The sequence below is a fragment of the Anopheles stephensi genome, chromosome 3, assembly GCF_013141755.1.
Source record: "Anopheles stephensi strain Indian chromosome 3, UCI_ANSTEP_V1.0, whole genome shotgun sequence".
Classification (NCBI taxonomy): domain Eukaryota; kingdom Metazoa; phylum Arthropoda; class Insecta; order Diptera; family Culicidae; genus Anopheles; species Anopheles stephensi.
In genome coordinates, this window is record NC_050203.1 from 61,691,555 (window position 1) to 61,705,139 (window position 13,585).

The following is a 13,585-nucleotide window of genomic DNA, read 5'->3' on the forward strand; positions in this document are numbered from 1 at the left end:
AAACACGATTCAAATAACAAGAGCAAAATTAAAAAAACCAAGTCATAAATTTTTTTCAGATGGAACATATACTTAAGTAGTAATTTATATTTAAATAGATTATTCATTTAAACAGATACTGTTGTTGCTTGACTGTTTATTTTGTGCACTCTAACACTTATGTAATAAAAATCCTTGCAGTCATTGTAATATTTTCACTTTATAGTCTACCATTGATTTAAAGCTTCGTCCCAATCTCACACACATTTCTCTTTGCCATCGAGGAACTAATTTCGGTAGTTTCGTCGACAATTAACACTACAGGTACATATTTACCCAAGCAATCTGCTCTATTCTTCGCATTAGACGGCTGAACGATTACGTAGGGACAACATTATTCGTGTTTTAAAACAGTGGATAGAAATTTGATAATCACACTAATGAATGTTAATTGGCTGTGACCATGAAGACTTACACGAAGATGTTATTGTTAGATCTGAGTGAAAAAAGAGAATCAACCAACATTAAGGTACCTGCATTGATTGCGATTGAAGAGTTTGTAAAGATTGCGAAGCAAAAGATAATTGAGATGTCAAATGTTCTGAAACAGGCAGCCTGATATTAATTATTGTAAGCATTGCATTTTAATCTGCATCTATAAATGAACCGCGAAATGATCGATATTAAAATTCAAGTTAGTTGTATTAATCTGTGAAACAATTTTTCTTTTCCGATCTAATAGATCCTTGGAAGGGAAATTGAGTACTTGGGAAATGTTCACCATCCTTCACCTTTTCTTCTTCTTCCTTGGTACTACATCCTCGAGAGGTCTCGGCCTGCCATTTCTGGCTTTCTGTGACTTTATTTTACCCTTAGTAATGTAGTCAGCCCTACGTACGGAGTGGCAGTCCTGATGGGATTTAAACCACGGTCCTGCCGTGTGAAGACCGGCACCGTTATCGCCTCGATCACCGGACCGCCCCCTTTACCAGCTGAAAAAAATTTAATATTTGTTAGTAAAAAAATTTAATATAGAAAATTGACTCTATTCAATGTATGTTTATGAAATTCAGTGTTTACACACAGTGTTTTTTTATTCATTAAGAATGGCCTGACCGTATTGCTTACATTGAAAAAAGGCTTAAAGTGATTTCATACAAATAAAATAATAAAAATAAATAAATTTCCCTAATTTTAAAATTAAAAATTCACTATAGCTACTCACAAAAGAGTTAATAACACTGAAACACATGGGTTTAACATTTAAAATTAAAACTCACTCATGCCATCGTCCAATCTCCTTCTCGCTCGTGTACCACTGTGCCATCACTCAACTCAACCGACCCCGATCGGCGGTAAGTCTCGACCGTCGGTCTCGCTCTGCGTTCATTATCGTTTATCGTTCGATGCTGTTCGAATCAGATTTGAAGCGCGATCGCGAATCGAACCCATCCTAGTCCGTTTTATCGGTCTTACCTGCCGTGAAATTCTCCAGACGCGTGTGAGATCGGTGTGTTGCAGTGGTTTTAACATTATTTGTTACGATCGATGTTGTTTCTTCCTTCGCCAAACCAAGCGCCTCACGTTCGGGAATATTTAGTGGTGGTATTTCATTTTCTTTTCGGTTATTTTTCGACATCAAATTTATGACATTCCATTCCGCCGCGTTCACCGTCCGTCCGTCCTTCTGTCCGTCTGGGGTACGTTTCGTCCCAGAGCTGTTGTAAGCTCCACCACCGTACAGAAGAAGGAGTTGCTGTTTCGCTTTGCGGGTACCTTCGTGCTTTCGTCCTGACGTAAAACCGCTCCACGCCGATAGGAGCACAGTGTGAAGTGCGTGCCGGTGGTTTTGTTGTTCGGAGTGACCGGGGAATTATTTTTTTTTTGCGTTTTCGTGAAGTGTGTTGTAGCCGCTGTTGGGTAGCGTGCTGTGGGCCGATTTGCGTGTTTTGTAGTCGCGCGTGTGTTAGTGGGAGTTGTTGAATTTGGGATTTGGTGTTTTGTGGTGCGTCGCGGCGAAGGGAGTGCGCGATCCGTCCCAACCGAAGAAACAGGTTGGAATTGGAGTGGAAAGGAGTGAAACGTGCCGTGGTGGAATGGTGCGACGCAACCGAAAGCCATTGTTCAAATAGGTCACTGTCCAACGGTGTGTTTGCTCATGTGTAACCGATGGTGATGCTGCGATCGACCAGCAAAAACATGGCATCATACCCTTTGCGATCACCACCAAACGAATTGTTGTTCATCATGGGGAATCAAAGGCAAACCCTCATTGCATATCGCGCCGAGATCGGTCTAAAACGGAAACGGCTTATTTCGTAGCCACACGGTCGCACACACTCCTGCGCATCGCGATCGGATCGCACAGATCAGATTAGGCGGTTCCGAAGGGTGCAAGTGCGCAAAGCCGAGAGCTAGTTAGAATATTCACTTGAGCATCAAATCGCGTCGTAAATGTGCCGGCACGTCCCGAGCAGTGTGAGAGAGTGACAGAGCCATTCGTTTACTTACAGTTCGATGCTGCCTTTTGGAAGGTCCGGATCGCGGCCGGGCGAATGTTCCTCAAACCTTCCGACCTTAACTGCTGAGTTATTTTCCATTTTACATCAAAACATCGACGTAAACAAACATGCAAACATCAGGTTTTATTCGTCTATTTTCGCTGTGTGATCAGCACTTTTCGCCTCTATTGAATGCATTCGACAAATAGTCAGTCGCCATAGCACTTCAATTATCCACTCGAGAGGAACCAGTGGCTCTTCATTCGATGACAATTCGAGAGGTTTCGGTGGGATGTGTGTTTTTATTATTTATTCTGGCACTATGCAAGTGGAGTGGTGAATAAATGAATTTTTGTTTACTATGATGCTGTCCGGAAAGTAAGGTCAGGCGAAGGGAATTGGGATGAAACGGATTAGATTTAATTTAGATCCGTCTTCAAACGATTATCTTCGATGGGACGTGATGATGGCAGGGTTGTCAAAGCCAAGTTATTTTTTTAACTTTTCAGGATTTAAATTAAAATAAAACAAACTGAAGTTGACCCACATATCTGGAAAGAGCAAACATATCTGGAAGATGAAGGTTTTATTGCATAAACGATTGGAATTAAACAAAATCACCCTTCTAATTACTCTTCTTGTGTAATAAAAATTTATGAGGGCTTTTGAAAGATTTTAAACATTTATTTACAGTTTTATGATGTTTTACGATCCTTAATTAGCGCATAAATGATGTAGAAGCATTTGCAATGTGTTATTTCGCAGTTGAGGCGATTGTTTAGCTTAAATGGGAGCGTGAGCTCATTATTCTTGGAATACATCACCATCCCATAACTGCCTTTAAATAATCCTTTTCCTTTATTTTTATGACAGTTAACGAATATAAAAATACAATTTTAATATGAGCTATATATTTTTATATGAACCAAACGCATAAAAGCTTCCCAGAGCAATTTTCCATCTTCAAAACAATAAAATCGTCTCGAACCAGAAATAAGCAAAATGACAATTTAATGCTCCACAGAGTGAAGTTTGACAGCCCTGCAGCGTATGAATATACTACTTCTTTGAATATATCCAGTAATAAAGGCAGTGCAAAACATCATAAATTTCAATTGATAGCGATCCCGACACTGACTGCCATCCCGCTCGGTTGATCAACATTTTCTATTCAAACAATGTTGTTGCGTTGAGATGAATAGGTCCCCCGATACCCCCGGCGACATTGAACCTATAATAGAAGGAACTGTATCAACATTCCGCGTGTCAGGTGTTTTCGCTCAGGCGAACAAACAAAATCCTTCATTGATCCATCCACTCCTGATCGTTTACCGATCGGCGAAGCAGACAAAGTTAGTGCGAAGTGGAATGTTCCTGTTCGGGAAATGCAGCACTGTACGCCTTATCAGCAATCGAAGTGAAGTGAACTTACCTCAGACAAATTCTACAAATGCAAAGGTACAACGGCGGCTAGCGAGCGAATGCAGGCGTTGCATTTTGTGTGTGTGTGTGTGTGTGCCAAGGGAATCGTGGGGAGCGTGGTTTTTATGGATTGCACCTTGAAAACCGGTTGATTTGCCGTAAGACGGCGGGATTCCCGAAACTCATCATGCGAACCGTGTAGTGTCGGTTGGGGCCTCATTGGAGAGATGAAGAGGCAGGCATTAAAGGATTGTTAATCTGTGAGATTACTGAGCACCGCATGGTAGCTGGAAAGGGCTATTAGTTAGTGTAGAGTTTTATGATTGATGGTTCAACTTACACCTTAGCTACGATGTTACTGTACGTTGTACAACTAGTTGAAACACAGCATTTGAAGCAAGTGACGAACTCAGACCAAAATCGGTAGTTTTTGAAGCCTCACAACCGAAACATGCAAGCGTCCATTGTGGAGTCGTTGCACACGGTCTTCTTGTTTTTGTTGGAGTCACATCAACACGTTCGTTCGTTCGATCGCTCTGGAGACCTCGAAGCTCTGCAAGACCCGCCAGTCATGCAGTTGCTGCTAGCTGGTCCAGACACGGGCAAAACAACCTTCATCTATCCGTCCATCCATCTCTTCACGAGAGGCTTTTCCTAAAAACAGGTTTCGCTATTCGTACTCGGGGAATCGTCCTCCCGGAGATCACCTTCATCCATCAGATGTCTGAGCGCGTGTTTCTCGTCTGTCCGCGGGCCTGTGACTTCAGTGATACGTGAAATCAGCATAACGATCCAATTGCATCAAGCAAATGTACGAATGCTTGGCGCGATTTGCCGCAATGCTATGCGCTATTTGTAAACCCTCATGGGCATGTACAGCCATCGGGGCAGGAGGAGCGCTCTGATGCTTGACACACGTGCAACCTATGATTAGCTTTTATCACTAATGAACGTGCAGAGAAAGGAGGGCTCGTAAGATGAGGTAATGTAGCGATGTTTTCTCTCCTCCCTCTCTCGGACGAGTTTCGCTGTTGGTAGGAGTCCTGAGTGAGCGATCGAGTGTCTACAAAAATTGATAATATTTCCACCACGTTCTTGGTGAAGCTGAAGCTGCGAAGTGTAGTGCACATATGCCCATCAGTAGTGAGTGTGTCTCTCGCTCACGTGAATGTAGTGCAAAACCGTGTCCGAATTGAGCCGGCGCCGGCCTCAAGTGTTCGTGTTTTTGTGTTTATTTTCGAAGGCAAAGCGCTGCACAATGCTTGAAGGTTAATGTGAAATTCTCCGGGTTTTTTTTTGTTTATCAGCACAGTGTACACCACCAGAGTTGTCTGCTGCGAAGTGAAGTGTAGCGAGTGTGTTGTGCAGTAACGTAAACGTGCATCAGTGTTACAGATTGTCTGCCGATCGTGCAACCATCAACGGCAGTGCCAGTACCAGCCAAGGAAAACGGTTGGGAGATTACTTCATCAGGAAGCCGGAAAAAATGACTGCCGTGGAAATGACACACATCGAAACGCCACCGTAAGTGCAAGAAGCTTATGTTAATCTATTTTCTTCAAAATTTGTTTTGCGACCTAAAGTATGACACAAAATGAGAGAGCTATCAATTTATGCGCAAGTTGTTTATCCTTCTTTAAAGGAGAGCATTATAATACAAAGAGCAGAGAGTCGTAATTAATGTTTGCAGAATTAACGAACGAGAGCTGCAGCTAAATGGTTATTAATTGAAAATTTGGAACAGGTTCTGTGACGTGTTTTTTTTTTTTTGGAGCTGTCTACGTAACTAGTTTTTAATTTGTCGATGACATGGCCTGAGGATGACTTGTGTGATGCAACCAGAGGTATAAAAAATAAACATGTTTTGGGGTTGGAGGGTTGAGCGCGTTAAGGATGTTTTTATGAGGGTTGTCTGGCGCCATGATACGCATTGTTTTGGAGTTGCTGACCATTTTCAATGTCAGCTGTATATTTTACATATCAAAAAGCGTGATTGATTAAAAAACAACCAATTTATGATTCCTATTTATTCTGTATGTCAAAAAATCAGTAAAATGTATACCTTTATGTTTAGCAATTCCAAGAGCATCAAAAACTTACTTATCAGGCGCTACAACCGCTAAGAGCATCAAAAATGCTGCTACGAAAATGTGTAGAAGTGTTTGATATGTTGTTGTGTTGTGCGGCTAGTCTACCTTTAGGCGCACTGATGTCAACAATCGGTCAAAAGCTTCATTGAAAGCTTCGCATGGTCAGAGAGCTTTTTACGTGATGTTTAACTTACACCGCCACAATGTGTTGCAGCACACTTCACTTAATTGTTGGATTTTTTTTATCATAATTCGCTTTCTCGTAGAATAAGTTTCTCAAGGCTTAATGAATCGTCGATACTGATTTAGATTAAACTTGTATATTTGTATCGTTGAACGTCTCATGTATGATGCTTAAACACAATAGTTTTATACTGTTAAAAGATCTTACTAATATCGTTCGATCTACTAATGTTCCCTTTGAAAATAGTTGAGTAAAATATGAGTGCAGTTTTCGCACCTTCCATTTTCGCGAATTTGTAAGGCAAGCTGAAACCTTTCTTTTATTTCTGTAAATTATATTGCTTTTCTCTTAATGGGTGGTACTGCACATAGTTTTTTTTTCGTTTTGCTTTATGGTATAATCTATGCACGATTTCTGATTCGTCTGATACGTGGTTGTTGTTAGCTATTAAATACATACCAGAAATTTAACCTTAAATGCTGTGCTAGGATTATTTTCCTTTAATTCAGGGGGTTACGCTTATATTTTATTATATGAATTTTGAATCTACTAGACTACTGTGAAAAAAAGTGTGAATATTATTACCTGTTTTTATGTTTATTCTATCATCATAAAACATCTTATTTGCGCGAAATCAATAATATTATCCAACACATTTGATATTTCGATTTAAAAATACGTCAAATTTGACCGCTCGGCTGTGTGTTTATTGAGAGAGGTTCAGTTCTTTAATCACCGACCACGTTTTGATGGCGAGGCATGAATGAATTGACATTTGGATGAATGAATATTTTACTGCACTCGGAAAAAACGTGAGACAGGGGCTGGCAATCCAGTTCATTTATAAAATGCAAACTAATTTGCTAACAAATAGTAGCATCGTAATGTTTGTTTTACATTTACATTTAGCATTTAAAGTAAAATTATTAGAAATAAATAATACAGAATATAAAAAACACAATTTTTCGAACGAACAACGAAAAGAATCTTTAAAAAATAAATTGATTAAATATTGATAATAATGACATAATGAAAAATAAAAAATAGTGTGATGAAAATGATACAATTTATTGATCATTATAAAAGCAATAATTCCATTTTTGTATATCCATGTGCACATTTTAAGGAAACCAAACATTGATAGCCAAAGCATAAAAATGAAAATATTATCTTCATACATGTTTGGTTGTTGGTAAATGATTATAATTTTTGTTTCATCGTAACTTCCTTCACTTTACGCAAAACATCTTCATCAGCAATCAAATCGAAACTGTTAAAATTATTAAATCGAACTGTTGCGCCCAACGCACATGGACGCTTGCTATGCCCTGCTTCGTACCGCATGCCTCGTGCGCATTCATTTAACTCGCAGTTTCTTCATCGCTACAATTCATTCATCCGCCGTTGCGTGAGGACGTGCTTGCGCGAGAGCTGCTCTAGCTTGAAAGTGCTAAAGTTGACGTATAAAGAGCGAGAAGGAAGGAAAGAAAAAAAATAACACACTACGGTGAGAAATTCCATTGCCAACCACCTGGGCCAGGGTTTTGTTCGCATGTTGTCCAAGTGCAGCGAATTGCAATAATACGTTTCGCGGACGACGGTGCAGTTGGAGTGCATTTTCTGAAAAGTGAAGAAAGGCTCAATTTGATTAAAATCTTCCCCCGTTGTGTGGCGTGTTCCGTTTCTCTGTCGCGTGCTGTTTCAGTGTAAACAACGGGAACTGCGTGCAAAGGGCGAGTGCAGCGCAGACTAGCGAAGGGAGCGTTTTTGGCCAGCAAAGGGCCTGTTCTAGCTCGGCAGCGGTGCGATTGTGTAATTTCCTCGGCGACCCCAAAAGCAGGCGTGCGCTGCTGTGGATTGTTGTTTGCTTCATTTCCCCCGAAATACGCAAGTGCTCCAAACGTCATCCCGTGTCGGGGTGTCTCGTGGTGGTTAAGAGATTGTTTTGATCAGTAGAAAGGGCTGAGTGCTAGTGCCGTGCACATTCCAGCACCCCCCGTCAGGGAGAGACTCCAACAAAGAACGAACGAAGGTATGTACGGATGTGAATCCCTTTACCGTTTCCTAGCGCTCCAAATCCACCCGTAATCCTTTCTGTTGTTTGTTGATGGTTATTCTAATAGTGGTCCTCACACAGGTGATTAGCTCGTAACTTGTACTAATCGGTAGATTGAATCTAAACCTAGCAAAAGGTGAAAGAGTGTCCTAACACTAGACGTACCGCGGCTTGTCTCACGTTTGGGGTAGCTAATAAACAGCGAAATCGAACGCCGCGTTAGAAACGCGTGCTAGAAAAACCAGCAGCAGTAGGCATTGATTATTGATTTTACTCACCCTCATCTCACCCATCACCTATTTCCAGCGTGTTTCGTAATTTTCACTCACTTTTGCGTTTTCCCGGGAAAATCCGGGACCGAGAAGAAGAACAAAAAATACGCAAGCCAAGTGTGTTGTCCTCCATTATTTGTCACACAATATTTCATTCGCTTGTGTTCTTGTACCACGGCACTGTTGTATAAGAGTTTGTTTCGTGCTTGTTTTGTGCTAATTTAATGTCCGGGTCCCCGGTTTGTGTAGTGTATGCTAGCGCGTGTTCTTAGTAGCGAGTCCTGGTAGTGGGGCCTTGTAACGTTGACGTCAGGGTAGACTTGCTGGTGCCAAATCTGTGTCATAACGTGCAGTCCTGTTTTGATAGTGCATCGGCGAGGGAGCGAGGTGCATTTAATCATCTCTCCTTACCAACATCGACACTCACCCATACGCAACCATGTCTCGCACACACACTCACGTGCTGCTACTGTCGGCGCCATGACGCGCTGAACTTTCCAGTACCTAATGTATAGTGTGTCACACGGTACGGCCGTGCTTTACTGCCTTCCGGCTTTTCCATGGCCCGACTTTCCTACTTTCGTTCCTTCTGAGCAGCAAAAATGACAGGTAGTTGGTTGGTTGCAGCGGGGTATAGGCGCACCACAGCCACCTTTTCGGACACAGCTGTCAGATGTGTGTATCCTTTTTCCGAGAGAAAAATTATCCTACATGCAGAAGCGGGAGAGCAAACGTTTCGCCATGCCGAGAGCGAGAGAAAAAGAGCGTATACCAGCGCTGGGCAATGGAAAACTGAGCAAGAGTACATCCAACATTCGTAATCGTACCGTCGTTTTTTTCTTATTGTTCCCTTCTTAATATCATGTCAGTTTGTGTGGAGCTGCAAACGTCAGTATCCTTTCGCCAGTCTTGAGTAGGAAAACGGGTAGAAAGCGTTACACAACGATCTAAAATTCCGACGCCGACACTGTTCTTGAAGACACACCTGGCTGTTCTTGACCGTTTTCCGTGCTCGGGTTCCGTGTGTCCGTTTGATCGAATTATTCGGGAAAGAAGGTTTCCCGATATCGTGTGGTTTTTTGGCGAGATTCGTGACGGGCTAGCGCGATAGTGAAAGGTTTTCGTGCAAAGTAACCCTGCGAGGCGGAATCCTTCCCAAGGCAAAAAGAGCCCTTACGACTGGCTTTTCATTGTTCCGCGTCTTGTCCCCGAATCTAAGCACAAGGTAATTATGAACCTATTTTACCACCTTAAACGAGTAGAAAATTTGGTCGTGTGTATTACTAGCTTTTGTTATCTGGACAAGCCTGGCTGGCTGGTGAATCATGCCAGTCAGTTTCTCCTCACAAGTTGAATAACCAGGCAGCTTCATCGAGGTTTAAAAATGGTGGGGGGAGCTATAGCTTCTAAGTTTCGCGTGTTTCGGAAGCACTTCCTGTTTGGGATGTCATCGAGGATGGGTTTGCTGCGGCTTGCAGAAAATGTTACATAAGCGAAACGTCCCAGTTGGGCACGCAAGGATTCGTCATTGCACGACGGGAAAAATGGAAAAGTTTGTGCAAACGCACACACTCACACACACACATACACACACTGGAAAAACGTACACTCAAACACACACACACAAACACATATCGACACAGTATTTGCTCATGGCCTACTACTGTCAGTTGGCAAATGGTGAAGGAATTTTCTCTGGGAATTTTCACTCTCGCCATAACTGCGAGAGTGTTATCCTTCGCCGGGAGCGTGAGAATGTAAGAAGCAGCGAGAGAAAAACGGGGTTTTCACCACCACAAATGAAATTAACGAACCATAAATTTCGATGGTTCTGTCCTCCGGCAGAGGTATATGCACGTGTGTGCGTGATGGAGGGGAGAGGTTGTTTTCCGGAAGCGATGCAGCAAGCAATTCCCCGAAAAAAGGGAAAAAGGCACCGCGGACAACGGACGGAATTCTCTGGCGAAAAGTCGCACGCATGGTTTGGCCCCGCATGGGTACGGATGGTAAAACGCTGTATATCCGTTTTGACACCTGGACAAGCTTGTTATTCTCCAAGACAGGTGACTTGACGCAAGAAATCCGTTCCCTGCCAATGTTCTTCTCATCCACCTGCTAAATGGTTGTGTGACTGCCGGAGTGAGCACAAGAGAAGCCGGCTGTGTACTGCATGGAATGATGGTGGGTGCTCATTTGAGTGTCACCTCCGTCATCAGTCCGGTGGAAGCCAACTCGGGGGTACACGTTTGTCCTTTGCTTACATAACATCGTACCGCACAATCAGTTCAAACTGCGATGGAAGGTGCGATTTGAGAAGCGGCACTGGTTCGTGTCCAGTTCGCGCTTGGTTGCCCTTTCGATTCTATACAGCTTTTCTTCTCGGTTGATCCCTTTGAGTGCAATGCATCGATTGGTGGGTCGGTGGCCAATGTGACGTAACTTTATTCCAACCCCCCACCGTTTTAGGTTGGGTTGTAGCAAAAAAGGAGCCGTACTTGGAGACCGGGCATTCCAGGTCCAGTTTCACCTGCACGGAGCAGTGCTAATATTTACACTTCAATTTAAGCTCCCTTATCGGGGCACACAAACTGTGCCTTCTGGCCGTTTGCCAAGAGTGTAGAATGTCGTGTACTTTATTGGCACTAGTGAAGTGGTGAGTTAGGACACCGACCGATCATTGCTTTTTTTTTTGTGCCCTGGTTTTTTCTCAAATGCCTATTTGGACTCCGCAACAGTTTCTACTGGTTTTGTTGGTCCAATGCTCAAAGTTCATATTGGCCCATTATTTAAGCTGTACGGGCCGTTGAAAAATTTTCCAAAAAAAAGTAGGCATGATTGTTGTTCGATCGATCGATTGTTCTAGATGGAGGTTTGTGAAAAATGGAGCATAACAAGTTCTTGGCATGCAAATAGTTTAAAATTGTGATCGCTTGTCATAGAACTGATGTTTCCTGTTTTTGTTTGGCTTGCATTTCGCCCTGCTATTTTCTCGCTATGCTGAATACAACTTGATTCGTCAAGCTGTTTTGGCAAACATCGGAGCCCTGGAAAGCTTTATGTCCTATGAATTCCCATTCAGTTCTAGCTATTTATCAGCTAGCTTTCGCTTTTGCTATTTGATGTAAAATATTGTTTTTAATTTGATAAGATTTATGACTAGTGAATTGTAAATTTTGAGGCAGTCCGAAGGTCACACGACAAGATAGGATATCGAATCCCGTTTGGACCGTCGTTAGCTATGGGTAAAATTCACTCAAAAAAGCATCTCAAAACTCCTCGAGATGGTTCATTCAAATAAAAAGATTAGGATACAAATATCAATCCCCTGTAGTACTGAGCTTTTGTAGCACAGCGTTTAAATCAAAATCTAGAATTCATTTATACAGCAATCAATTAAATGAGAGTGCGCAAAATCTGGATGCTGCTAAAGTCACACATAATTAGCATTATCGAAAGTCATGCCACAGCAGCAAGAGCAGCAACAGTAACTACGCTGAAACCTTTCGGACATTCGAGATTCGATTAGTTCGAGACAATTACACCACGAAATGGAGTGAAGCAGATATTTCAAACGCACGTCACTTCATCACCATCACTGCGTCGAGCTCTGGCCCAGCAACAGCGAAAACCAGCAACTTTGCCCATCATCACTGCTCAACCCTGGCAACGTGAATCGTCCTTGGTATCCGGCCAAGTCCTTCGATGTTTTACCCATGGAGCCTATTGTTCTAACCGCACCGGGTCACATTTTTCTTCCCGTGTTTCAACAAGGTACCATAATTGTATTCGTGGGCATTGTTATTAATTGGCCGTTGGCATTGTGGATAGTTAATTAGGCATGCTAGGGTGCACCCTTCGACTCCTTGTCTCGCAAACCCGTCTTGCGTCCCGTCCTTGGACCAGGGGAAATTGTTGCAAAGTAAAAGAAAGTGGCCAGTGGCTCCAACACTACCTCCGAGGAGAAATCCAAATCCCAACTCACATTTCGCAGCCGATTGTCGGTGCTTCGGAACTTTTCGTTACGTAAGCGCGAATGGATGGCAAAGTTGAAACAAAACCAAACAAAAAAATTGCTACACCGAAATGGATGTGCTTTCGGAAGAAATAAAATCCATCAAAACGGGCGAACATTTGAAGAAACGGAGCAACGGAGGTCTCCACGCCGAGCGACCTTCACCTTGGGCTGGGTACGCTTGCCTGTGTCTGTGCGTCTTAAACGACCTGAAACACCGCGAACAGAATCGCCCAGCGACTATTATGTTTGAGTGGTGAATTAGTGTTTGTATTTCTACTGTTTGAATTTGAGTACATGATTCCGGTAGCGGCTGGGTGTGCACCGAAACACTGAAAGTCCGCCCGACATGTCTGCAACGCGTGTCTGTTGAAGGTGGAGAGAAATAAAACAAAGAAGGTAAAGCGAAAGATGGCGACACCCCGACAGTTGGGTCATTTTGGAGTCATGTTGTGTCCTTTTTTTTTGGGTAGGGTAGGACGAGGAGCAAGTCATTAGTATTCATCGCCAAAGATGCGTGTTTGGCATCGGATGTAAGTATCGGTGGACATTTCCGCTCCGATGCGGTTCAAGACTGGGCGTCGCGCTGAACCATAAAATGCAGAAGCTTTTAAAATGTTGCCTATTTTTAAGTGGTGACTGTTTGGAACCGGTTTTCCATAGGTTCTTTAGAACTGGATCTACACGCGCTGAGTGCTAATAAACGTTTTGGTGGTCTCGTCGTACGGTTCGGTTTGGCATGCGGATATTTGGAGTTTCGTGAATATCCATTGCCAATCTAATGAGCTTTTTAGAAATAAGATAATTTTATCAAGATGACTCTTAGCAGCAATACTACAGCATTCGGAATGCCTACAACTCATTTAAATTATCTGTGGAGCTATTGAACCCTTGATCAAGGTTAAACAGAGTTAATAAATATTTCTATATTTATATTTCCAACTCAAAACCCCTGAACTTCTAGTTCACCCACCCTACAATGGCTGCTCGTTTAATTACCAACAAAGAAAGAGAAAGGAATGAGAACGAAACAATGAGCTCAATTTTATCGAGTACGCCACGTGACACT

At 42.6% G+C, this 13,585-nt stretch overlaps 1 protein-coding gene across 17 annotated transcripts in view; it reads left to right on the forward strand.

The window, feature by feature from the left end:
* Positions 1–1,345: 1,345 nt before the first annotated feature.
* LOC118513597 (protein NDRG3) overlaps positions 1,346–13,585 on the forward strand; it is a 41,915-nt gene continuing 29,675 nt past the window's right edge. For 5 of the 17 annotated variants that reach the window (XM_036059599.1, XM_036059601.1, XM_036059603.1 and 2 more), the window contains exon 1: positions 7,558–8,208. Coding sequence is in view for 3 of the 17 variants with exons in the window: in XM_036059606.1 (XP_035915499.1) it covers positions 5,389–5,426 (38 nt within the window). In the remaining 14 variants the exon portion in view is untranslated. Of the gene's footprint in view, positions 1,585–1,909; positions 2,034–5,209; positions 5,427–7,491; positions 8,209–9,395; positions 9,730–13,585 lie in introns of those variants that run through there. The other 12 variants (XM_036059608.1, XM_036059616.1, XM_036059613.1 and 9 more) reach the window with 8 other exon arrangements.